Genomic DNA, 27,891 nt, shown 5'->3' with positions numbered 1-27,891 from the left:
AAAAAAAAAGGACAGAGAACAAAATAATGGCAAACTAACCATATTCAGTAGTAGATGACTGAAAGCTATCAAATATCAAGAATAACAAGAGAGTGAACCATAACTCTCTGACCAAATGGGTTTGCCTCCACTAGAGCCATGTAAGTCCTCAGGGCCTGTATATATGCCTTCTGATTTTCTCACTGGTCCTGTCCTAGTCTAATTTATAAATTACCTTGGTCCTAATTTGTCAGTTTTTGTTTCATTGTCTATTTCCTATAGCTGCCTTAAATTCTTTTTGGAAATCAAGGAAATATATATTTTTGTATGAAGCACATGTATTCCTAACATTGGACACCAAGAAGGAGCTACCAATTGACTGTTTCAAGCATCCATCAATAACCAGTTAGATGGTGGTGGTGGTTTAATTGCTTAGTCGTGTCCGACTCTTTGCGACCCACGGACTGTAGCCCCCCAGGCTCCTCCATCCATGGGATTCTCCAGGCAAGAACGCTGGAGTGGGCTGCCATTTCCTTCTCCAAGCAGTTAGATGAGGTACCCTAAATACTCACTGTGAGATACTTGAAGGTGGAAATCATGTCATACTGACCTCATAACCATAATACAGCAAGCAGAGTAGTAGTTTGCTAAATTAATAACCTGGTCTAAACTCCCTGTGTGGTATTTCAACAGTGGGACCAAATCAACTATTTGAGTTTATATTAATTGGTATAATACTTGGAGGGTGAAGATACTTCATTTAATTTTTTTATGCCATAAAGTTTTATTTCTATTTTCATTCTTATATACATTGATATTAATTGTAATGATTATATGTAAATGCATGAAGTTACTGAAGCAATATAAAGTAAATAGGCTGATGCCCTAATGGAAGAAAGCACAAGATGAAATTTCAATACTAGAAATCCCATTGTTTTATGAGAAGAATCATAAGTTCTGTATAAATGGATTATTATACATATTCTAATAAACCTGAAGCCAACTTTTACATATATGACATACGCTGGAAGTATAAGTTACATTTGTACAGGTTGAGCCCATTAGAATAGAGCTATAAGAGATTCCTAAAGGGGAGAAATTCCTTTACCATTTCCTTTTTCTAGTCTTGAGAGACTGGAGTTATGTCATAGGTCCAATGTTCTTTTTATTTTTTACAGATCAGGTGAGAATACTTTCAAAATATAAAACATACAGTCTACTATCTTCTGTTCTCAAAAACATGGAACATTAAAAAGTTTTAAAATCTCAGGTCTTTTTGGACATTCCAAAGTGTGCTTGCACTCTTCTTTAAAAGGGCCTCCTCCTCAGAATTCAAGTTAACTTTCACAACATCTGAGACACCATTTCGTCCCAAGACACAAGGGATACTGAGAAAGATTTCTTCTTTTATTCCATATGAGCCCTAAAAGGCAAAATTAGGTTATTATTCAGTAATGTGATATGGAAAAGCTGCTATGCAAGAGAGCTTCAGAATTAGAATATACAGAGAGAATATGGAACTCAAGAAGAATCACTGAGGGCCGTGGCGAGACCACCACCAAACGCATCCTAATGTCTAATGACCATGTATGAACTTGTGTTTAATGACACGAAGAACATCCCAGAGGACTTCAAAGGAACCAAGAAAGGCATTGTCTACTTTACCCCTAACCTCTGTCATATTTCTGTCTAAGGGAAAGGACGTCATGCAGTCTGATGAAGGACTATGCAGCCTGTGAGATCAAGCAGCCTGTGTTTGTTTTTTGGCGTAAAATAAGAGAACAGTGAAGTAGGAAGTAGCTCGAAAGGCTCTGCTCTGCATAATCTCTACACCAGGGGATGCCATTAAGTTTGAACAACAGGTGCTAACAGGTGGCTTCTCAAGTTTCCAGAGGTAGAGCCTAAGGTTACAAGGTCCTCTCACATGCCCAGCAAGGTTTATGTAATTTCCCTGCCAGTCACTCACGGAAGGCACCCCTGCCCTCTTGGCTGGCACTGGATTTTTATCCAGGTCCTTCCATTATGGACAGGGCCAGGGAATAGGTGCAGCCATGGCCACCCCCCTATCCTGGGGCCATGGAACCTTCCATCAGCAACCCTGATGTTCCCTCCAACCCTGGAGCTAAAGCCAAGGCCACAGAGGCAGCTGCTGGAGCCTACTACAACCTGGGTAACTCACACAATGCCTACATGACCACACACCAGCCTCCACCTCCTCCCTGGAAGATAAGAAGACTCAGTAGATCTCTCACACCTCTCTGCCTCCCACTTCCCATTGCATTCTCCTACCTCACCCCTTGGGGTTGAACGTGGGGTTGGAGGCAGCATTGGGAAAGTCTTGTTCTTCCTCCAGATCTGACTGTAAAGTTGCCAGGAACTAGCACCGAGCAAGGGGAAGGCTCCTTGACTCTGGAGTGGTGCCTCCCAGCTTCCCCTGATAGTTCACAGTCCACTGGCACTACTCAACCAAGTCTCCCTCTCACCATCTCTGGGGCTCCCCTCAGGAGCTCACTGTTCCTGTTTTATTCTAGTGGTCCACAGAAGGACTCCCTATCCATCTCCTCCACTGCAGTCCAACTGCCTCACTTTGGTAGCCACTTGATACTCAACCTCACGATTTCCTCAGACTAGTTAGATGTCTTCTCCTAGCAGGGTTCCCTACCAGGCTCTACTGACATTCACTTCACTCTGGTCTAAGCCTAGCCACGGAAGGCCATTGACCCACCAGACTATCAGCGCACATTCCCTTCCCAGTCACATTCCAGCTCCAGTCACACTTACCTCCTCCCACTCCCCTCTCCTGTCCTTGGTCCTTCTGGTGCTACCTCTGTGTAGCACAATGCCTTCTGGAGCTTGAACATGAGCCGCAGGGGTTGGCTGAGTGGCATCAGTAACAAGGCTAGTGTGGCTGGCGCAGAAGCCACTCTCCTCCCCTGCTAGTGATTCAGGAATTTGTTCCCTCTCCTTTCACTGTATCTCTTCCTACTAGAAGGGCCTTCTTAGAACTGGAAATGCATGTCCATCCCACTTAGGGGCTGCTGGATGGACTGGAAACAAGGGCCCTACCGTGACCTATCCCTGCGTGCTGACCATGACCTGCTGCCAGCCCCTCAGCCTACCCTCTTTCCCTTTAAGCGTCATGCCTGGCTGGCAATATGACCCCTGGATGCACTGAAATTTGCTTCCTTTTCTCCTAGACTGGCCATGAAATGAGGAAATGGCTATTTAAAGAGAATTCTCTATTTATTGACAAAAAATCAAGTTAATATAGTAATATTAAATAAACTATTGCCAACTTTATTTGCTGAAAATGTGAAGTAATAAAAATGAACTGGGAAAAAAGAATAACAGCATACAAATGATTCTGTTCTTAATGTCAAATGTTTAAGTATTTCCTATAAAATATAACTCATCTATTGATTTGTTCAGTAATGACTAAGAAATTCCCATATTACTCAATGTCTTTTTGAGGAGCCTTCATTTGATACCTAACTCTTCTTCAGGAGCCCTCTAGAGGTAATTGCTTAGTCAGGAACAGTATGTGAAATCAACTGAATACTCCTCACTGTCTCTTCCAAATTATTAATCCCTTGCCCTCTTAAAAAAAATTCCCCCTATTTTTTGAGGCTCATCTTATTTAGCTCTTTCTTTCTAATCACCATCTCCAAACCTATTGAGTATTCCTGTTATCCATAAAAGACTCTAACACCTAATAATCTTCCCTCTCAGCTTCTGCCCTTATCCTTGGTGATGTCATTGTCCATGTGGATAAATCAACCAATTCCCTTTCTTTCCAATTTCTTGTATTCTTTCTTTAGTTCACGAGACCTTCTCTTCCCACCCCAAGCATCCCACTCTGAACTTTGTTATGAGATTCCTCCAACTTAAGATTCATTTCTTGGGTCCATTCTGTAACCCTTTTGCCATACTCTAAGACCCTTTGCCTATTTTAATTTTTAGCTTTTATAAATATTTCTTAAATCTTTATTAATCATTTTCTTTTTTAATTTGTTCATTTGTATGTATATAACACATAAGGGCAAAGGTCTTGAATTTGACTGTGACCCTTTAGTAGAAGGTCAAACTCATTTTTAGCATGTGTAGAAACCAAAACTATCTATATCTCTGTCTTCCTCTCTCTCCCTCTTTTAACACTCCTGAAATAAAACCCAAACCCCAATGACTTCAGCTATCTATTTCTCCATTCCTGCACTCAGATCCCTAGAGAAAATGACACAACAAAGTTGTTAACATGTTAAAATTAATGCTTATCAATTTCAAATGAGTCCACTTGACAGTAATTCTGCCTTGATTCTGTTTACTTCTGTTTTTTATTATCTACAACAGTAATTTCAAATCTTCTCAAACATCTGACTTTTTTCTATCTCCCTTGACTTTCAGCAGATGACTGTCTCCTTTCATTAAAAAGACAGACATCATCAGATGCTTCCAATGCCAAACTTACAAATCTATGATTCACTATCTGTTTTCTTTGTTACCCCCTATTAAAACAAATATCTGTCCCTCCTCCTTCCTAGGGCTAATACCTTCACGAATGCTCTGCTTATTAACTAACCCTCTCTACTTGTTATTTCTATCCCCAATATCTTCTTTACATCTTACCTTTTAAAAGAAAAAAACTTGCCTTGCCTTGATTTTCCTCCCCAATTACTGCTCTATTTTCACACTCACTTACCTCAAAAGAGCTGTTTACACTGGCTTTTGGGCTTCCCTAGTAGCTCAGATGATGAAGAACCTGCCTGCAATGCAGGAGATCTGGGTTCAATCCCTGGGTCAGGAAGATCCCCAGAAGAAAGGAATGGCTACCCTCTCCAGTATTCTTGCCTAGAGAATTTCATGGACAGAGGAGCCTGGCGGGCTACAGTCTATGGGGTCACAAAGAGTTGGATATGACTGAGAGACTTTCACACTGACTTTAATTTCCCCAGCTACTTAAGAGGTTCTGTCAGGTGGAAATGATTTTGCTTCCCAAGGGACATTTGGTAATGTCTGGAGACATTTTTGATTGTCAAAATTGGTATGTACTGGCATCTAATGAGTACAGGCCAGGGATGCTGCTAACATCCCACAACACAAAGGTCATCCCCAACAATGAAGAATTACCTGGTCTGAAAGTAAATACTGCTGAAGTTAAGATGACCCTGCTGTTCTCCAATTAGACTTTTTCATTCCTATTACTTTATTAAACATCTCCTGCTAAGGCTTTCAATGACATATGTCACTTTATCCTCCTGGTATTTTCAAACCCTCATTTTACATGACTTCACATCAATCAACAACAGAAAACCAATCCTTCATCTTTAAGGTACCCTCCTTTCACTTGGTTACCATGATTTTGTGTTCTCTTGGTTTCTCTTTTAACTCTGGCCACCACTTAGTCACCTCGTGGACTCACACTATAAACTCAGCTTTCAAAACTGAAATTCCTCAAGACTCAATCTGTCTTGTCACTTTATACTCTCTCCTCAGGCAAGCTCATTCAAATTCATGATTTCAGTTACTATGTGTAAGGGATATCTATTGTCTTTGCCTGTCAAGTATCTCTTTCTCTTTTTTTTTGACAGAACCTCTTTTTTCCTTTCGGTAACTTCCTCTCCCTGACTGACAAGTATCATGGGAATGGACACGTGATCCCAAAAAGGCCAATTATCAAGAAATTAATATGGGTAATGGAGAGGCAGGGTACTGATACTATCGGCTCTAAGCATGCAGCTGATGGGAACCATCTTTGTTGCTCCATGAAAAATGTCCACAGGATATTAACGCCAGCAAGAGTGAAAAGATGAGCAAAGATTGTGGAGAGAAAAAAATAGCTCTAATGATACAATTTGAGCATGTGGTTCAGGCCTCCTTGGCATTTCAGTTACACGAGTCAACATATCTTCTTTTGCTTAAGCTAGTTTGAGTTGGCTTCTGTGGCTTACTGTTTTCATGCTGATGATGCTCACATTTATAACTGCAACCCAAAACTCTTTTATGAATTCCAGAAGCTTGTACCCAACTGCCTATTTTCTCTCAGACATTACCAAGGCACCTCAAATTCAATTTCTCCCTAATTGCAAACATGATCTTCAAATCTGATTCTCTTTGAATATGCCCTCCCTCAGTGGATTATACTACCATTTAACTGTGCAAAACAAAAACCTAACAATGACCTTTGTCTCCCTCATTTTCAACTTCACTCCATTACCAAAACCTATGAATTTTACCTCTTAAATACAGTGTATCTCAAATTTGTCCCTATCTCTTTATCTCTACTACTACTTTTTTCTGTAATACACAGCCTCTTCCCAAGTTTACTCACCTATACTCTTGTCCCCTTCAAATCTGTTCTGTCCATCACAACCCCAGGAATCTTTTTAACAACAAAAACAAAGATTGTAAAACCGGTCCCTTTCTTAATTTCTTTGGTGGATTTCCATAGCTCTTATGGTAAGGACCCAAACCCCTTTATAAGATTTATAAGACTTTCAGTGGCCCAACCCTGCCTACTTCACCTAGCCTTATCATACACCTCCCTTTGTTCCCTTTGCTCTGTGCATTTCAATAACTGACCTTTTTTTCCTTCCAGATTCTCAAGTGCCCTCTTTTTATATCTACCTCAGGTCCCCTTCACATGTGTTCCTCCCTCTGCTTGGAATATTAGTCCAGCCTTCCAAATTAACTCCTACTCATTATTCAGATTAGGTCACATTTTACTTCCTTAGAAAATCTTGCCTGCCTGTACCAAGAATGCCCCCTCCCCAGAGCAGTTAAATTCTTTTCTTGTAAACTCTAAGAACTTCACAGTTTGTCATCATGGCACTTAACAAAATGTGTTATTATTTGCTTTGGTAACTGTTTTATTAAGTTGCTATCTTTCATTAAACTCTGTAAGGTCAGGGTCTCTATTTTGTTCACCAATATATTCTCAACATTTTGTGTAATGCCTGGCACATAGTAAGGACTCAGCGTTATTAAAAGAATGATAAGTGAAGATTCTATTTAAGCCTACCTTCACCATAGTGGAAACTGGATGCACTCTCCTAAGATTTTTCAAAATTGATTTTACCAGATCTGTCACAGACAGTCCAATACCCCAAGAGGTATACCCCTTCAGCTTGATAATCTCATAGGCACTACAGTTGTGGAAAGTAAGAAAATCAAATTCATGAGAATTGATTCAGAGAAAACATATTTTTCAAGCATCCATTCTAAAGCAACCTACATGTCAATAACACTCTTAAAATTTTCTTAGAGATCTCTTCTTGAAATTATCTCTGAATAGGCAATAAAAATTTCTATATTATTCTCATTAACTTCATTATTCACTGTAAGTAGTAATTTACCCTTTGTTTACCATAAAGGTAGACTACTAGGTCATTTATGACACTCGAAATGAAACTTAGCTTCAAATTTTTGTATTTTTGCTTAAATATCCAAACATAGACTCTGATCACCTTGAAAGTTAGCATATATATCTTGCTGACCACATAAAATTGTTAAGGTGTCAGTGTAAGTTTAAACTTTATATAATTATAAGATAAGTTACATATTTTCCCTAAGGATATATTATTAAATCAATAATACATTAAAGCATGGGGAAATGTTTTGATATTTTTTCAAAGGAAAATAGCATAATCCGAAATATTATATAATTTCTTATCTCAGGCTTGTAAAAAACATAATGTATTTTTATAGGAACTTTAGAATTATATCAATCTAGCAAATTATTACATGACTATTCTTGAGTAACAGGCTTACAGGTGACCTCTTCTTTATGCTTATGAATTTTCTGTAATAAATAGGTATTTTATTTTTGCATTGCCACCAATAGCAATCTTGAGTTTGGATTGACATTAAAACTTAAAGGACAAAGAGGTTTTAACTTAGCTCGGATTTTATATATTTTTGAGAAAAGGATCCAGGACAAGAAACGCAGAATGTCCAGCATCATTATTTGTATCAGGGGCTCTTGCAAACACCTAGGCACAGTTTCAAGGCTCCAGGACTGTACACAACACACTCAGTAGCAAATGGATCAGCTCAACATGGACTATACTTATTGTGCTGTCCTGTGATTTGACTATCAATCCAAAACCAGGGCACTATTAGAGGCCATGAAGATTGGTATCAAAATTAAGACTAACTTTCAGACTCTCAATATAACCAAGACTCTGTGGGGTAAGTAAAAAAAAAGGAAAGGAAATTTAGCCTAGTGACTGACTGACTGGTGGTGTTTAGAGTTAAAGAAACCTATGCCTTAGGTAACTGAGAACAAATCTTAATAGTGGAATCTGGAGAAGAGGGTTGAGAAGAAAATGGCTAAGAACATAATTCTTTAGTTGCTGTTAATCATCCTAATGAAATTAAAACTGCTGATATAAAAGGGAGAATCAAGAAAAAGCCGTTTTAAGGCAGGTATTTTAAGACAAAACCTGACCCATATTGTAAAGTAAATGCTCCATTCAGAAACTGGAAGGACATCCTATTGAATCATGTTGTCACTTCCCTGCAATTGTTAGTTAGGCACTGAAAAATTAGAGGCTATTAAGAGTTGAGTTGTTTTTAAGGAAAGTACTAGCAGTATCCCGAGGAGTCTTTATAACTATAGATCCTCTGCTAAATGAAAAAGGGGTAAATAATTTAATTTTGGACACTGCATTGTTAAGGACTAACTGGAATGAGTATCTGTAATGTGTTGCAGTATTTGGTATTCAAATCACACAGGACTTCAGTGGAAAATGTGATCTTAATCACTATTCCCTTATAGCAACAGTGTTTCAAATGAAAAAGAAACTAACAGTCCCTGTAGTACAATTATCAGGGACTGGACAGACAAAAGTCCAACAATGTGACATCCCTATAAAGACCGGCTACTCCATGACATCTGTAAACCAATCTTGGCTAAAACACGTTCCTTAGTGTCTGGGTTATAGTTGTCCTGCCAGATCAGATAGATTCCTGCATTTATTGGGAAACAGCTCCCAATAGCCCCTATAATGGGAAATATATAGTAGATGGGGGAAAGGGACATTTTTGCTGAGAGTAATGTGAAATGATTCTGTAATATTAACATAGGTTTCATTTGGTAGGCATTAATTTAATCTCTTATCCAAAGCTATATGGCATAACAAATGTTTGTAGGTCCTCTTAAGAAAATTTAAGAAAATGAAACATACCACTAACAACCATCAAAGAAAAGATATTTTGGGATATTAACCTGAAATTTCCAATTGATGTGGAAATAGTTTGACCAGAAGAGGAAATAAGGTTGGTTCAGAGAAACTGAACACACAATTAAATGCAGCTATCAAATAACTTTAATAAGGTACAAATGATGGTAAACAAAAGGGAAAAATAAGATAGTCCAATTAATTAAGAATTATCAAAACATCTGGTGAGGGATTTTGGTTACCTATTTGCTCTTATACATTCTGGTGATTATAGGTATACAAAGCTTGTTTTTTTCTATGTATAAAATATTAGGATATGTCATAAGAATTATGAGCAATATATAACACAAAGATAACCATGCAGGTCATGACAAGCTATCAAGGTAAAGGGTTAACTGTAGGTATGAATCTTTTCCGAAAAGGTAGGAGTATCTGGAAAGATGACTTTGAGTATGCTTTTTCACAAAACAGTTGTCTAAGTTTAAAAACCTAGGTGGCTCAGATAGTAAAGATTCTGCCTGCAGTGTGGGAGACCTGGGTTTGATCCCTGGGTTGGGAAGATACCCTGGAGAAGGGAATGGCTACCCACTCCAGTATTCTTGCCTGGAGAATTCCATGGACAGAGGAGCCTGGAGGGCTACGGTCCACAGGGTCACAAAGAGTTGGACACGACTGAGCAACTTCCACCTGCAAGTACTGGAGGCTTCTAGGAAGATGCAGAGTAGGAAGCACCAGGAATCTATCTCTCCACCTAGACAATAAATGCAATGCCAGACTCTGTCTGATATAACTTTTGGGGAAACTCTGGAGTCTTCTGCAAGCTTGAAACTTCCAAGGGAAGGCTTGTATATTAAATTGTGGTTAATTTCAGCTCTTAGCACAGTAGGGGCTGTTCACATGTACCCAAAGCAGCTTGTGCACAGCCTGTGAGAAAAACTATTTTCTTCAAATATCAGAGATATGTTTTCTAATGAATGATTACTGCTTCTGATAACAGAGGTGGAGACAAAGAAGGCAAAGCCATTATTGTTTCATTTCCCCACAACTGTTGCAAGCTTCTCCCCTTTTGACTAAGGTGGCCTCTAGGGAATGTAAAGAGCAAGTAAGTACCCTTTCCCTCTTCCCTTAATATTTCTTTTTTCCCATTGGGAGCCAGACACTGAAGACCAGAATATACAAAAGCAACTGCATATTTTGAGGAAATTAGAAAGTAACCACCTATGTGCACAGGCTTAGAAACAACATCAAAGACCATAAGATTACAACTCAGGCTGGTCCTTGGCACAGAAACAGCTTTCAACAATCAAAAAACAAAAGCAATACCAACAAGAACAAAAACTCAGTAAACCCTGGGGACTGGATACATTCTGATTTCTAAAGTTGCCACATTATTAGATTCAAACATCTGGTTTTCAACAACAAAAAAATCACAAGGTATACAAAGATACATCAAAGTACAGCCCATTCAAAGGAAAAAATAAATCAACAGAAACTGTCCCTGGTGGGGGGCAGGGGGTGGCGGGGAATTGATGGTAGATATACTGGACAAAGACTTTAAAACAGCTGTCTTAAAGATGCTCAAAAAACTAAAGGAAGCTATAGTGAAAGTCAAGAAAATGATGAGTGAACAACATGGAAATCCCAATAAAGAAACATAAAACCTAAAAATAAACCCCAGGCCCCAAATCCTAGAGTTGAAAAGTATAATAAGTGAAATGAAAAAAAGAAATCACTAGATGGATTAAACAACAGATTTGAGCAGTCAGAAAACAGAATCAGCAAACGTAAAGATAGGACAATGCAAATAACAGCCTGAGACACAGAAAGAAAAAAGATTGAGGAAAAGTGAAAAATAAGATCATCAGCTGATTTCTCACCAGAAACTTTGGAAGCCAGAAAGTAGTGGGTAGATATATTTAAACTGATAAAAAAGAAAACAAATGTCAACCGAGAATCTTATATCTGGCAAAACTATTTTTTAAAAGTGAGGGAAAAATTAAGACATTGTGAAAGAAACAAAAGCTAAGGGAGTTCATCACCACTAAACCTGCCCTGCAAGAATTACTCAAGGCAGTCCTGCAGGGTGAAATAAACAGTAATTTTAAGTCATGTGAAAAAATAAAGATCTCAATAAAGGTAAATGCATGGATATTTATAAAAGCTAGTAATATGGTAACAATAGTTTCTACTTCCACTTTTCGTTTTCTGCATGATTTTAGAGACTAATACATTTAAAAGAACAACTGGTCAAAAAGGTAGTATCACTGTGACTTTGTATGCAACTCTCATTTTCAAATTTAAGAAACAACTGCATTTAAAAGAATAATTAATGAATTATTATTGATTAATTAATTGTTAATTATTAATAATTATTAATTATTTTGGGTCAAACAGTGTATAAAGATGCAATTTTATGACATTAACAATCAAAAGGGGTGAGGATGGAACTATGAAGCAGAGGTTTTGTACATTACTGAAGTTAAGCTGGTAGAAATTCAACTAAAAGTATTATAACTTTAGGGTGCCAAAGGTACTCGCCCATGGCAACCAGAATAAAAATAGCTATAATAAATAGCTGTAGGATATACAAAAGAAAATAAGAAAGAAATTTAAATATTCTGCTATGAAAAATAAACACGAAACAGTAATATAGGAAATGAGGAACAAAAAGCTCTAAGGTATATAGAAAACAAAGAGCATAATGACAGAAGCCACTCCTCATCAGAAACTACTTTAAATGTAAATGAATTAAACTCTCCAAGCAAAAGAGATTGACAGAATGGATAAAAACACATGAACCAAGTACAAGCTATCACATGAAACTTATTTAAAAGTAAGTAAAACCAAAGAAACAAATAGTTAAAAGATATTTTATACAAATAGTAACCAAAAGAGGGTGGTGGCTATACTAAGGTCAGACAAAACAGACTTTAAATCAAAGAGTTTACAACAGACAAATGATATTATATACTAACCAGAGGTTCAAGAAAATAAAACAATTATATAAACATGTATGCATCTAATAGCAGACCATCAAAATACATGAAGCAAATAGAGAAAATATTGAAGGAAGAAATAGACAGTTCTACAATAATAACTGAAGACTTCATTACCCACTCTCAATCAGAAAGCAAGGAAAGAAACTGAGAATTCAACACAACAGACCAACTAGATCTAGCAGAACACTTTACTCAACAGCAGCAGCATCTATGTTCTCCTCAAGTATACATGGGATATTTTTCTAGAGTAGACTAAATGTTATGCCACAAATTATGTCTCAATAGATTTAGTTCCTTTCATTTTTAAAGAATATTTATTTATTTGGCTGCATCGGGTCTTAGTTGTGGCACGTGGATCTTCAATCTTCATTGTGGCATGCAGGACCTTTAATTACAGCACGTGACCTCTTAATTGCAGCATGTGGGGTCTAGTTCCCTGGTCAGGGATCAAACCTGAGCGCCCAGCATTGGGAGCATGGAGTCTTAAGACACTGGACCACTAGGGAAATCACTAGTCTCAACAGAATTAATAAGACAGGCATCATACTATATTCTCTGACACAACAAGGGGAATTTAGAAATCAATAATACAAGTAAAACTGAAAAATTCACAAATTTGCGGAAATTAAAAAGCACATTCTATAACAACCCAATGGATCAAAAAGATATCACAATAGAAATTAGGAAATACTTAAGAGATGAATGGAAATCAAAACATAAGATAAAACTTATTAGACAAAGAAAGCAGTGCTAAAGGGAAACTTATAGCCAGCCATATATGCTTACATTAAAAAGCAAGAAAGATGTCAAATCAACAATCTAACATTACAACTTAACGAACTAGGAAAAGAAGAACAAATTAAACCCAAATCTAGCATATGGAAGTAAATAATACAGATTAGAGTGGAAATAACAAAATAGAGAATGGAAAAACAAAAGAAAGAAAATCAACAGTTTTTTTAAAAGGTCAACAAAATTGACAACTTTTAGTTAGATGAATTAAGAAGAGAGAAGTCTCAAATTACTAAAATCAGAAATGAAAGTGAAGACATTATTATTGATTCTAAGCATTACACAGATACCAAAGAAAGAAAAAGTCACTATTTTTTTTTAATTAAAATAATTTAAAAAGGGGGGGGGGCGCAGAAAAAACTACAGACCATTATCCCTTACAAACACTGAGGCAAAAATCCTTAACAAAATACTAACAAACTGAATTCAACAGTATTTAATGGATTATATACCATGATTCAGTCCTAGGAAGCAAAGATGGTTCAACATACCAAAATCCACCAATGTAATATATCACAGTAAGAGAATAAAAGAGGAAAACCACACTGTCATTACAACTGACACAGAAAAATTATTTGATAAAATTTATAATACTTTTTCATGATAAAAACACCTTAGAAACTAGGAATAGAAAGAAATTACCTCAACAATATAAAAGCCATATATGAAAAGCCCATAGTGAAGGTCATACCCAATGGTGAAAAACTAAAAGCTTTTAAAAGATCAAGAATAAGGCAAAGATGCTCACTTTTGCCAGTTCCATTCATCACAACATTGAAAGTTCTAACCAGAGCAATTAGATAAGAAAGACAAATAAAAGGCATTCAAATTGGAAAGGAAGCAATAAAAGTATCTGTACTTACAGATGACATGATCTTACATGCAGAAAACCATGAGGATTTCATACACACAACAACAACAACAACAAAAACATTTAACTAATAAATGAATTCAGGAAAGTAGCAGGTAGAAAGTCAACATTAAAATACTGCATTCCTATTTAACGACAATGAACAATCTGAAAGGAAATTAGTAAAACAATCCCATTTACAATAGCACCAAAAAAAAAAGTACTTCAGAATTAACCAAGGAGGTGAAAGACTTGTACAATGAAAACCACAAAACACTGATGAAAGAAATTAAAGAAAACATAAATAAATGGAAACACAACCTATGTTTATGAATTGGAGACTTAATATTATTAAGATGCTAATACCAGCCTAAACCATCTACAGATTTAGTGAAATTCCCCAAAATTCCCAAGGATAGATTTTGCAGAAGTTGAAAAACTCACCCTGAAATTCATATGGAATCTCAAGAGATTCAGAATAGCTAAAACAATCTTGAAAGCTGAAGGACTCACACTTTCTCACCTCAAAACTTACTAACTATAAAGCTACAGTAATCAAAATTATATGGTACTGGCATCAAGATAAACATATAGACCAGTGAGATAGAATAGAAAGCTCAGAAGTAAACCTCCATATCTGAAAATCTGTTCAACTGATTTTCAAAAATTGTGCCAACATCATTGAATGGGAAAAGTGCAGTCATTTCAACCAACGATTCTGGGGAAACTGGATATCCACATGCAAAAGATTAAAATTGGACCCTTTCCTAAAACCATTTACAAAAACGAAACAGATCGCCAGCCCAGGTTGGATGCATGAGACAAGTGCTCAGGGCTGGTGCACTGGGAAGACCCAGAGGGATGGGATGGGGAGGGAGATGGGAGGGGGGATCGGGATGGGGAACACATGTAAATCCATGGCTGATTCATGTCAATGTATGGCAAAAACCACTACAATATTATAAAGTAATTAGCCTCCAACTAATACAAATAAATGGAAAAAAAAAAAAAAAAGGAATCAAAGATCTGAATATAAGACCTAAAACTAAGATACTCTTACATGAAAACACAGGGCAAGACTTCATAACATTGCACCTGGCAATAATTTCTTGGAATAGAACACAAAAGGCAACAAAAGAAAAAAATAGACAAATGGACTTTATGAAAATTTCTAAGTTTTGTACATCAAAAGACAATATGAAAAGGGTTTAAAAAAAGAACCTATGGAATGGAAGAAAATATTTGTAAATTATCTGATGAGAGATTAATATCCAGAATATTAGTAAGCACTCTTAAAACTCAACAACCAACAAAAAATCCAATTCAAATCTGGGCAAAAGACTTGAGTAGACATTTTCTCCAAATAAGATATACAGATGGCTTAACAGCACAGGACAAAATGCTCAGCATCACTAATCAAGGAAATGCAAATCAAAACTACAATAAGATTACCACCTCACATCCATTAGGATGGCCACTGTCAAAGAGAAAGTTAAGTGTTGGTGAGGATGTGGAGAAACTGGAACTTCTCTACAGTATTGGTGGGAATGTAAAATGGTATAGCCATTGTGGAAAACAGTAGGGTGGTTCCTCAAAACAAAGGGCAGAGGGAGACGAGGACATCAGATGATGATGGTATCACCGATGCAATGGACATGAACTTGGGCAAACTCCAGGAGATGGTGAGGGACAGGGAGGCCTGGCGTGCTGCAGTTCATGGGGTTGCAAAGAGTCGGACACGACTGGGCAACTGAATAACAAACAGCAGCAATTTCACTGATGGGTATATACCCAAAAGAACTGAAAACAGAGTCTCAAAGAGATCTGTATATGCATATTCATAGCAGCATTATTCACAATAGCTAAAGCATGGAAGCAAACCAAGAATCCATCAAGAGATGAATGAATAAGCAATATGTGGCATATTTACATACAACAGAATATTATTCAGTCTTAAAATGTAAGGAAACTCTGACATATACTATAATGTGGATGAACCTTAAGGACATTATGCTAAGCAAAATAAACTAGTCACAAAGAGACAAATACTGAATGATTCCACCTATATGATATACTAGTCAAAATCATAGAAACAGAAGGTACTCACTGTCTTCTTTTCTGTTTGAAAAATTCCCCCAAAAGAAAGCTATGCATTATGTGAGTCCAACTTTGGGAATTTTCAGAATGTTATTTACCTCACAAAAAGCAAAAATCAACTTTTATACTTTTTCTCTGTAAAATATGTTGTTACAACTGATTATTAAGGTACTAAGAAAGTGAATAACTAATGTTACCTTCCAACAACTTCCTTATGGATATTTTTCCAGTGGTCCTTGTCTGAATCAGTTCCTATGTTAGGATCTAGACTCTTCAGAGAAACACCAGCAACATTTACTCCACTCCATAAAGGCACTAAAAGAAATAAATCTCAGAATGAACTCTTCTTCCCAATACTTCAGTTGTTTAAATGCAGTGGATTTTTTTTTACCCAGGTGTTGGCTTTATCATATTTTATTAACTTGCCATACATATATGGTAAGTTCAGTGGGGTTTTTAAGAATAAAGTTAGGTTACTACCTTACACCATATATAAAAATAAGTTTCAAATAGACAAAAGAGAGAAATGTAAAAAGTAAAATTATAAAGTACCATAAAATATGCAGTAGAATTTATTTGTAATTTGTGGTAAGGAGTCATGTTAAAGCAAGATATAAATATAGAATCCACAAAGAAAATAATCTATAAGAAATAACAAAATATTATAAGAGGGCAAAGAGCAATAAATTAATATCATACTATTAAACCATACAGAATTTTTTTTTAATAAAATCATGGAATATTAAATGGGAGAAATTAAAACATATCTGGGAAAATTATTTTTAATGATTATTGTCTTTTAAGCTAAGACAATGACACAAGCCAACAGAATCAAATTAAGGCACTGGTCAAAAAAATTTGTTTAAATCAAATAAAAAATACTTATTATACTATAACCATTGAAGTACTTATTAAATGTTTTGAACAAACGGATGATTGAATAAAGGAATAAATGGTGCCTATTCTCAATGGACCAGTTGGCATTACAGAAAGAAGACTGATACACACCACAGAATTAAGAGAGCATTATAAGCATGAAGTTCTAAATGTGTAGTTTCATGGTGGTAGTTTAGTCGCTAAGTCGTGTCCGACTCTTGCAACCCCATGGACTATAGCCCACCAGGCTCCTCTGTCCATGGGATTTTCCAGGCAAGAATACTGGAGTGGACTGCCATTTCCTTCTCCAGAGGATTTTCCTGAACCAGGAATTGAACCCAGGTCTCCTGCATTGCAGGCAAATTCTTTACCGACTGAGCTATGAAGGAACCCAAAACATCTAAATGTGTAGCAGAGATTAAATGTTTAAGTTAGGAAAAGAGCCAAGACATATGACCTAAGTAATAATTTAAATCACACACTAAAAATTTTATTTCTGTGAAAAGTCAGGGAAAAACAAATCTCAAGAGTCACAAAGTAGATTAATGGTTGCCTGTGGCTAGGGCAGGGGGTGAGTACAGGAATTGGCGTTCTTGGGGGTGATGCAAATTTTCTACTATTAGACTGTGGTGATGGTTGCACAACTCTGTGAATAAAAATCCAATGAATTATACACTTTAAACGGGTAAAATTTATGGGATGTATTATATCTTAATAATTCTGTCCTTAAAACCACAATCAAAGTGCTCCAGACCAAAAAAAAAAACACACACACACACACACACTCATTGAATTTTAAAATAGCTATATGCTCTATGCACTATTTTGTGTGAGGTAGCTAAATCCAATGACACAAAAGACTGAAAGTTAAGGAAAACAAACAGTAAAATGCCAATACTTTAAGGAAAATAAGCATTATTAAAGATAAGAAGTGCGATTATATAATGGTAATGAGTTTACACTTACCACTAGAATCACCATGTTCACCAATAATCCAACCATGGCAGCTTGAGGGATGTACACCTAACTTCTGTCCAATTAGGTAACGGAAACGGGCAGAGTCTAGATTACAACCACTTCCAATTACACGAGTTGCAGGTAAGCCACTTAACTTCCAGACAACGTATGTCAAAATATCCACTAGGAAGAAAAATTTCTTGTTAGAGAAAGATTCATAGTAACTTCTTACAATCTGATTTTCTGAATAGACAGATTGATTAATTGTCTTAGAGTCAAATATGGATTCATTAGAGTTCAAAATGAAGCAAGTCAACAAAGAAAAAAAGATAATCTCTCAGATGGGTTTTAAAAGATTAAATGATCACCATCAGAATTTTAAAATGAAAGATTCTTTTTTGAAATAACATATGTGCCTATCTGTATATTTAATGATCGGTGAATTATACCTCTTTAAGATCACCTAGCTTTTTCCTCTCCATCATCACAGCCTCATGTAAACTATCAGAGTCTCCTACCTAGAATAAAGCCACATGCACGCTTAGGACTGTATGCAGGTGTGTGCAAGCTCAGGAAAAACATGATAAGATTGTAAACTTTAGCTCTGTCTAACCATGAGGTTCTATGAAAGCAGGAAGTAAAGGCTAAGGCATAGTTACAAACTGCCTGGTGAGTGTTGAAGGCATGCCCTAACTTGTACACAGAGCACTGCAGCAAAGACTGGGAGGTATCTTTTGGTTCCAAGCATTTAAGGAAAGTTTTGTCCAATCAGTGGCGGATCACTGAACAGATGAAACATAGACCTCTGTGTCCACATATAATAAAAATACAGACTTGACAGAATTAACTCATAAAAGTCACAAAACAAACTATAACAAGCTGATGCAAACGCCGAGAAGAATTTCATTCACAGAGTTTTTCTACTGTACTTTTTTAATGTTCAAGTTTCAACAAATTATGAGGCATGAAACAAAATAAGGAAATACATAACACAGAAAGACAAAAAAACATCAACAGAAATTGTCCCTGAGAAAGCCCAGCCATTAAACAACTACCCTGTCTTCAAGTCCACAGATTCTTCCTTCTGCCTTCTCACTCTGCTAGAGTCCCTCTAGTTAATGTTCATTTAACTTTTTAACTTCAGAATTTCTATTCTTTTTTAAAAAATAGCATTTATTTATTTAGTAATATTCACTGTTTGGTGAGAGATCAACCTCATTATTTCCTTTAGTTCTTTAGACACGTTTTGTTTTAGTTCTTTAAACATAGTTAAAGTAGTTCATTTAAAATATCTGATAAATCTCTATTCAGTTACTCTAGCTAGAATTTCTAGCATGATGCTAAACAGAAGTGGCAAAAGCAAGTCTCACTGCCTCATTCCTGGTCTTAGAAGTAAAATCACTCAGTCTAGTACCATCAAGTATAAGGCTAGCTGGGGTTGTTTCATAAATATTTTTTTATGAGGTTGAAGAAAATTCCTTTCATTCATGGGTTAGTAAATTATTTTTTAAAATCATAATTCAGTGTGGAATTTTGTTTACTGCCTTATCTGCATCTATTAGCCTTTTATCATTATATAATATTGTCTGCAACAATAATTTTTGTGTTAAAGTCTAATTTCTGTGATATCAGTATAGCAACTCCAGCTCTCTTTTAGCTCCTGTTTGTATGCAGTATCTTTTTCCAGCTTTTTATTTTCACTTACTGTGTCTTTTTATTCTTTTCAATTAAAATATTTTTTTTTTCAATTTTTATTAGAGTATTCTGTGTGTGTGCTCAGTCCTGTCCAACTCTTTGCAACCCCATGGACTGTAGCCTACACCAGGCTCCTTCTGTCCATGGAATTTTCCAGGCAATAACACTGGAGTAGGTTGCGATTTCCTTCTCTAGGGGATCTTCCTGACCCAGGGATTGAATCTGTGTCTCTTGTGTCTCCTACATTGGCAGGCAGATTCTTTACCACTCCACCACCCGGGAAGCCCCTTTTTGGAGTACAGCTGATTTACAATGTTGTGTCAGTTTCAGGTACACAGCAAAGTGAGTCAGTTATACATATATCCACTCTTGGTGGATCACTAAACAGATGAAACAAAGACTTCTGTGTCCATGTATAATGAAGAATACAGACTTCACAGAATTAACTCACAAAAGTCACAAAACAATATATATATGTACATATATCCACTCTTTTTTAGATTCTTTTCCTATATAGGCCATTATGGACTATTGATTAGAGCTCCCTGTGCTACACATTAGTGCTTATTAGTTGTTTATTTTATGTGTAGTAGTGTGTATATGTAAATGCCAATCTCCCAATTTATCCTTCCCTCCCCCTACTCTGGTAAACCATAAGTTTGTTTTCTTCACATCCGTGACTCTACCTGTTTTGTAAATAAGTTCATCTGTACCTTTTTTTTTTAGATTCCACACACAAATATGATAAATAACATATGATAGGCTTCCCTGGCGGCTCAGTGGTAAAGAATCCAGCTGCCAATGCAGGAGACACGGGTTTGATCCCTAGGTTGGGAAGATACCCTAGAGAAGGAAATAGCAACCCACCCCTTTATTCTTACCTGGGAAATCCCATGGACAGAGAAGCCTGGCAGGCTACAGTCCAAGAGGTCACACAAGAGTTAGACACAACTTAGTGACTAAACAACAATGCATAAAACTTGCATATCAATTATATATCAATAATGCTGGGGAAAAAAAAGTATTGTGTGCTTTGGATGGGTGTGGTTTATCATCATAAATTTGCTAAACGACATTGTTTTAAAAAGAAAAAGAAATGGTATGGAAAGGTCAGTTTTCATTCCAATCTCAAAGAAAGGCAATGCCAAAGAATGTTCATACTACCGCACAATTGCACTCATCTCACACGCTAGCAAAGTAATACTCAAAATTCCCCAAGCCAGGCTTCAACAGTATGTGAACCGTGAACTTCCAGATATTCAAGTTGGATTTAGAAAAGGCAGACAAACCAGGGATCAAACTGTCAACATCTGCTGGATCATTGAAAAATCGAGCATTCCAGAAAAACATCTACTTTTGATTTATTGACTATGCCAAAGCCTTTGACTGTGTGGATCACAACAAACTGTGGAAAATTATTAAAGAGATGGGAATACCAGACCACCTGACCTGCCTCCTGAGAAATCTGTATGCAGGTCAAGAAGCAACAGTTAGAACTGGACATGGAACAACAGACTGGTTCCAAATCGGGAAAGGAGTAGTATATCAAGGTTGTATATTGTCACCCTGCTTATTTAACTTACATGCAGAGTATATAATGCAAAATGCCAGGTTAGATGAAACACAAGCTGGAATCAAGATTGCAGGGAGAAATATCAATAACCTCAGATATGCAGATGACACCACCCTTAAGGCAGAAAGCGAAGAAGAACTAAAGAGCCTCTTGATGAAAATGAAAGAGGAGAGTGAAAAAGTTGGCTTAAAACTCAACATTCAGTGCTCGCTTCGGCAGCACATATACTAAAATTGGAACGATACAGAGAAGATTAGTATGGCCCCTGCGCAAGGATGACACGCAAATTCGTGAAGCGTTCCATATTTTTTGGGATGGGGAATACATGTAAATCCATGGCTGATTCATGTCAATGTATGACAAAACCCACTACAATACTGTAAAGTAATTAGCCTCCAACTAATAAAAATAAATGAAAAAAAAAAACATTCAGAAAACTAAGATCATGGCATCTGGTCCCATCACCTCATGGCAAATAGATGGGGAAACAATGCAAACAGCAAGAGACCTTATTTTTCTGGGCTCCAAAATCACTGCAGATGATTGCGCCATGAAATTAAAAGACGCTTGCTCCTTAGAAGGAAAGTTATGACCAACCTAGAAAGCATATTAAAAATCAGAGACATTACTTTGCCAACCAAGGTCCGTCTAGTCAAAGCTATGGTTTTTCCAGTAGTCATGCATGGATGTGAGAGTTGGACTATAAAGAAAGCTGAGCGCAGAAGAATTGATGCTTTTGAACTGTGATGTTGGAGAAGACTCTTGAGAGTCCCCTGGACTGCAAGGAGATCCAACCACTCCATCCTAAAGGAAATCAGTCCTGACTATTCATTGGAAGGACTGATGCTGAAGCTGAACCTCCAATACTTTGGCCACCTGATGTGAAAACCCTTGATGCTGGGAAAGATTGAAGGCAGGAGAAGGGGATGACAGAAGATGAGATGGTTGGATACCATCACTGATGCGATGGACATGAGTTTGAGTAAGCTCTGGGAGTTGGTGACGGACAGGAAGGCCTGGCGTGCTACAGTCCATGGGGTCGCAAAGAGTCGGACATGACTGAGTGAACTGAACTGAATGGAAATATCATCCTTATGCAGTTAAAGGTAATAGAAAAGACTCACCTGGATTTGAAACAATAAGCATCTTACAATCAGGACTATTTTGGACTATGGCAGGAATGATTGACTTCATGATATCCACATTACGTTGGACCAGGTTAAGGCGACTTTCTCCCTCTTGCTGCCGTGCACCTGCTGTAATAATAACTAATCTGGAATTTGCAGATACACTGTAATCTAAAGAAGGAAACAAAAGAAAATATTTGGATCAAGATTGCCATGATCTCTGTGCCTTAATTCTTTAAAAGTCTATTGTATGGTGATGGTATTAAAGTACTCCACTACTATCATGGCTTGCACTTGCAAATGAACAGATTTTCCACACAGTAATGTTATCTTAGTCACGTCTGACTCTTTGGGATCCTATGGACTATAGCCTGCCAGGCTCCTTTGTTCATGGAACCCTCCAGGCAAGAATACTAGAGATGGTAGCCATTCCCTTCTCCAGGAGATCTTTCTGACCCAGGGATCAAATCTGCGTATCTTGAATTGTAGGCGGATTCTTTACTGTTTGAGCCACCAGGGAAGCCATGAAATTAAAAGACGCTTGCTCTGTGGAAGAAAAGTTATGACAAACCAAGACAGTGTATTAAAAAGCAGACACATCAGTTTGCCGACAAAGGTCCTTATAGTCAAAGGTAGGGTTTTTTCAGAGAGTTGGACAATGAAGGCTGAACCTTGACGAATTGATGCTTTAGAACTGTGGTGTTGGAGTAGACTCTTGAGAGTCCTTTTGAAAGCATGGAGGTCAAACCAGTCAGCCCTAGAGGAAATCAACCCTGAATATTCATTGGAAGGACTGATGCTGAAGCTGAAGCTCCAAAACACTGGTCACCTGATATTAAGAGCTGACTCACTAGAAAAGACCCTGATGCTCAGAAAAATTGAGGGCAGGAGGAGAAGAGGGTGACAGAGGATGAGACAGCTGGATGGCATCACTGACTCAATGGACATGGGTTTGAGTAAACTCAGGGAAATGGTGAAGAACAGGGAAGCCTGGCATTCTTGAGCCTGCTATGGTGTCCATGAGGTTGCAAAGAGTGGGTCACAACTGAGCGACTGAACAACAGTGTTACCTGGTATAACCTGAAGGAAATCTTGTCACTAATGATTTACCAATGTTCACACTGATTTAAAAAAGTAAAATAATAGAACCTACCATCCCTTTCAGCCCACATTTCCATTTTTTATTAAAGCCTGAGGCAATGCAACTCAACTCTCTGGATTCTTAGAAATACCATATGAATCAGAAGCTTAGAATTCTGAGAATTTATGTGTGTTTGAGGATTTGAAGAGTGAGAATGTATTACAATTATTGTGAGGGGCTATGCTTAATATCATAAAAACATTCTTCATTCACATAAGAAAATTAACCTTCTAAATTTGATGACCAGTTGTAAAGTATTTCACTTATTAAGCCCAACATGATGTTCAGTATCCCACACTGGACTTTTAAAAAAGTATTATAGGGCTTCCTTGGTGGTCCACTGGTCAAGAATCTGCATTCCTTGGGCTGCCATCCATGTCCCTTGGGGCTGTGCACCCACCACACAGGGACCAGAGTCCAGTGCAGAGATTGCTTCGTCCTGGAACGCGGCGTACAGCCCAGAAAGGAGGTTGCCCCCTCCCCTGACACACATGGCATGGTTCCTGGGAACCTGGTGCTAAACCATTCCTAGAAGACCTGCTTCTGGGTCTGGGTTTCATACGTAGCAGAGCAGCTCCCTTACAGCAATCTACTGAACATCAGACCTCCACAAAAGGGTTTAAAAAAAAAAAGAATCCACGGTCCAATGCAGAAGAGTCAGGTTCCATCTCTGGTGTGGGAACTAAAACCCCATATGCCTGGGGCAACTAAGTCCGGGCACACATTGAAGGTATCATTCCACTGTTTTCAGCTTTCAGTGCTACTGTTGATAAGTCAGTCTGCCTCCCCCTCCCTTTTCTGTAGGTAATTTGTTTTCTGATCATTTTAAAATTCTCTTTGTTTTTAAAGTTTTCTAATTTCACAAGACTGTGTCTAGATGGGGATTTTTATTTATCCGTCGTGAGATTATTTGGGTTGAATCCATGGGTTGTTTTTCACCAGTTCTCCAAAATGCTGAATCAAAATCTTTTCAAGTATTTTCTCTGCCTCATTCACTCTTCTAAGTAGAAGTATTTTACACTGTCTCACTCTATCCTCCATGATTCTTAACCTGTCATATTTTCTACTTCTTGCCATCTTCTGGGTAATTGCCTTAGATTCACCACTTGTTTCTTCAAATATGTCTGCTCTATTATTAAATCTATTAGTTTTTTGTTTCATTCCATTTCATATTCAGAAGTTATATTAGTATTTGGTTATTTCTAAAAATCTGTTCTTTTGCTCATAGTTTCCTATCTTATATTGATATTTTCAAGCTTGTGCTTTATTCTTTAAATAATTACAGTTAAATTATAATTTGTTTTATAACTTCTTTATCAGAAATCTACTGTGGTCTCTGTCAGCTCTTGCTCATTTTTTCTTGTAGATTTAATTATTCATACTATGAGATGTTTACCTTCCATGAAACTTTATTTGGGGAAGTTCTTTGAGGCCTTAAATAAAATGTATTTCCTCCAGAGACTATCTTAAGATTGCTAAGCTTTTATTGGAATTTAATTAAGGGCCAACTTGTGGCTTCCAAATCCTTAGCAGCCATTTCCCTCTTTTACTAAAGCATTTCTGAGACAGTCAATTTTACTTGCAGTTCCCAGAGATAGGGAGAAGGGAATTATTTCCAGGTCATTCTTACATTAAGAAATTGGCAAATTAAGGCCAGCAAGCCAAATCTGTTCTACTACCTGTTTTTGTAAATAAAGTCTCATTGGAACATAGCCACACCCACATGCTTATGTACTGTCAATGGATGCTTTAATACAAGAGGGCTGCAAGTTTTGACAGAGACTATGTTGCTCACAAAGCCTGAAATACTTACTATGTGACCCTTTACAGAAAAAAGTTTACTGATCCCTGGTGTAGTCCATTGGGGTCTTGCTTTATGGGGTTATTTCCTACGCACCTCTCAAATTAGGCTGTCTCCAGTCTGCTAAGTCCTGTGAGGCAGGGAAAACCAAAATTCAAGTTCACTAGGTTCGGCTAATGTTAGCTACTGAAAACTAGCAACAGTGCTGTTTAACTCTATAATTTCCTGCCTTCATTCAGCACCTGTTCTGAAAATGTCTTAATTTTATTAATAGCATATCAATTCTTTAAGTATTGATATTTATTCTTTCATATTTTTTGCACAAGTTTTGTTATTTATAGCAAAAGGACTGATTCAGGTACTTATCCTGCCATATTACTATTAAGTAAAAGCTGAATGATTTTTAAAAGTATTTTAATACAGGAGTAGCTTTTTAACTTGACTCTGCTCAACAAATTCAATAGATTAACTGATGTAAAACATACTGATACCCAAGGTACACTGAACACTCTCAACTATTAATAGTAGACTTCTAATATGTCTGTATACTTCTGTGCTTGTGAGTTGCTGCGTATCAAGAATTTGTCATGTTTCTACACAAACATATTTATGCCAGATATATTAATTACCTAATATGACGTAAATCACTAAAATATGATGGTGAAAGAAATACATAGTAAACAGGACATTCAGGATTGAGATGTGAATAGATTTCACACACACAATGTGTCAAGTGAATTGGTAATGTTTTACTTCTTTTGCTATGTGCTGGCTGCATTGATGTTTGTTATACTTAAGCTCTAGCTCTTTTTTACATCTCAGGTATTTCATAGTTAATTTTTTAATGACTGTTACTATGAAAATTAAGTTGAATGCTTTAGAAAGACATGTTAAAATAAAAATCTTAAAAAATCTTCCTTTTAGTTATAAGAGAAATAAAAATGAAGAAAAACCATAAAAATTTATTAGCGTTTTGTGATTAGACTGCTTCATGAGTATCTTTAAACTAATTATGGTACTTTAAAGAAATAGAAATGATTATTACTGGTTTGCTATTAAAAAAAAAAAATACTGCAAAAACTCCAATCAGTTGAGCCATGCTCAAAGGTCTTACCCTCCAATCAGGAAATTAGCAAATGAAGTTCTTGTACATTTACATGTTTCAGGTCAATATAAAATTTTATGATGGTTCTAACAGGCACTTTAAAAGTAAGTAACCATTTTCAGTTCCAATTATGTTAGACAAGAGGGCTTCTAGTAGCAAGTACATCTGTTGAATCACATTACCAAAAAGCACACTATATATAATACTTTATGATAAAATAATTATTTTTCCTAATTCTCTAAGCATTCTTAGTTGGCCAAAACATAATGCTAATGCTAATGGGGCTAAGCTCTCCATTTCCTCTTCTATAGCTTCAAACTATACCCTGAAACCTGGTTGCCTAAAAAACAGGTTAAAAAATACAAATACACATCAAAAAAAACAAGAATATAGATAAATGTATCAATAATATTACAAAAACTATTCAAGACTGCATATCTTTGGGAAAATATATACAACTGAATGACAAGTTTAAAAAGTATTTATATAATACAATGTCAGTTGTGTAAAAAACAAATGAATAGAAAAAAGTAAAGAAATACACAAAACCATTAACAAGAGAGATTAAAAAAATTTAATACTGTTTTTGTATTTATCAAATATTCTCCAATCAGAATGGAATGTTCTTTTTTTTTTAATCATTAAAATATTATACTCATTTATTACTGTGATTCTATGGAAAACAAAAAAGAGGAATAGGAAGAAATAGTATTGCTTTTGTGCCTTCTTTTTTTTTTTTCATTTATTTTGGAATGTTTTTAAAAAATTAACCTTCTAAATTATATGTCCTAATTACAAAGGGGCTATTTTAAATTTTATACTTATTGACAACAATTTGATAGACGTCACTATTTTTTTTTAAGTTTTGAAAATAATTTTATAAAACTAACCTTTTCCAGAGACAATCTTTGAAGTATTAAAGAAAAGACTGCCATGCTGAAGATCCATTGTTTCTCCCTTCAGTTTGTCTGTTACAACATCAACAAGGGCAAGCTCATCAGCCAAATCCTAAAATACATGAAAGGTCTGAATAAAATGTTCCCATTTCAATTTTAAGAGAAAAAGAAAAAATTTTATGTGGTTATTTTATAATCAGACTTCCCTATGGCTCAGATGGTAAAGAATCTGCAAAGAAGTGCTACATTTTTAGTAGAAAAAGTGGTATAAAAATAATAATTCTTTACAGGAGTTCTTTGGTGGCCTAGCGGTTAGGATTTTGGACTTTCACTGCCATGGCTTGGGTTCAATCTCTAAATCCCTGGTCAGGGAACTGAGATCCTGAAAGCTTCAAGGCTTGGCCAAAAAGAAAAAAGTCTTTTAATGTGCCCATACTTTGGCCACCTGATGCAAAGAGCTGACTCATTTGAAAAGACCCTGATGCTGGGAAAGATTGAAGGCAGAAGGAGAAGGGGACGACAGAGGATGAGATGATTGGATGGCACCACCGATCAATGGACATGAATTTGAGTAAACTCTGGGAGTTGGTGATGGACAAGGAGGCCTGACGTGCTGCAGTCCATGGAGTCGCAAAGAGTCAGACACGACTGAGCAACTGAACTGAACTGAATGTACCTAAAGACACCAGAAGTTAAGGTAAACAACAGAATGCAGCAAAAAGTATTAATTGCTTTGCCTTCATGTAATTGTTAAGTTTTTCAGAATTGTTTTTTTTCCTACTTCAGATAACAGCTTTAAAACAAACGAAAACTTATGAAATCCTTTC

The 27,891-nt window shown here is 36.6% G+C and overlaps 1 protein-coding gene and 1 non-coding gene across 4 annotated transcripts in view; one reads left to right on the top strand and one right to left on the bottom strand.

The window, feature by feature from the left end:
- Positions 1–1,124: 1,124 nt before the first annotated feature.
- The window catches only part of LOC122675713 (L-lactate dehydrogenase C chain), a 33,962-nt gene continuing 7,195 nt past the window's right edge, over positions 1,125–27,891 (bottom strand). For 2 of the 3 annotated variants that reach the window (XM_043874733.1, XM_043874742.1), the window contains 6 exons: positions 27,059–27,176; positions 22,119–22,292; positions 17,736–17,909; positions 16,091–16,208; positions 6,995–7,118; positions 1,125–1,402 (listed from right to left, as the gene is read on the bottom strand). In XM_043874733.1, coding sequence (XP_043730668.1) covers positions 1,238–1,402; positions 6,995–7,118; positions 16,091–16,208; positions 17,736–17,909; positions 22,119–22,292; positions 27,059–27,176 — 873 coding nt within the window. In that variant the 3' untranslated portion in view covers positions 1,125–1,237. The remainder of the gene's footprint in view (positions 1,403–6,994; positions 7,119–16,090; positions 16,209–17,735; positions 17,910–22,118; positions 22,293–27,058; positions 27,177–27,891) is intronic. The other variant, XM_043874751.1, reaches the window with a different exon arrangement.
- On the top strand, positions 21,198–21,304 carry LOC122677586. The gene has a single exon (XR_006335845.1). It is a non-coding gene; the product is annotated as a U6 spliceosomal RNA (small nuclear RNA).

Source organism: Cervus elaphus, chromosome 2 (assembly GCF_910594005.1).
Source record: "Cervus elaphus chromosome 2, mCerEla1.1, whole genome shotgun sequence".
Taxonomy (NCBI): Eukaryota; Metazoa; Chordata; class Mammalia; order Artiodactyla; family Cervidae; genus Cervus; species Cervus elaphus.
Note: the sequence above shows the minus strand (reverse complement) of the source record. Positions and strands in the feature narration are given on the sequence as shown.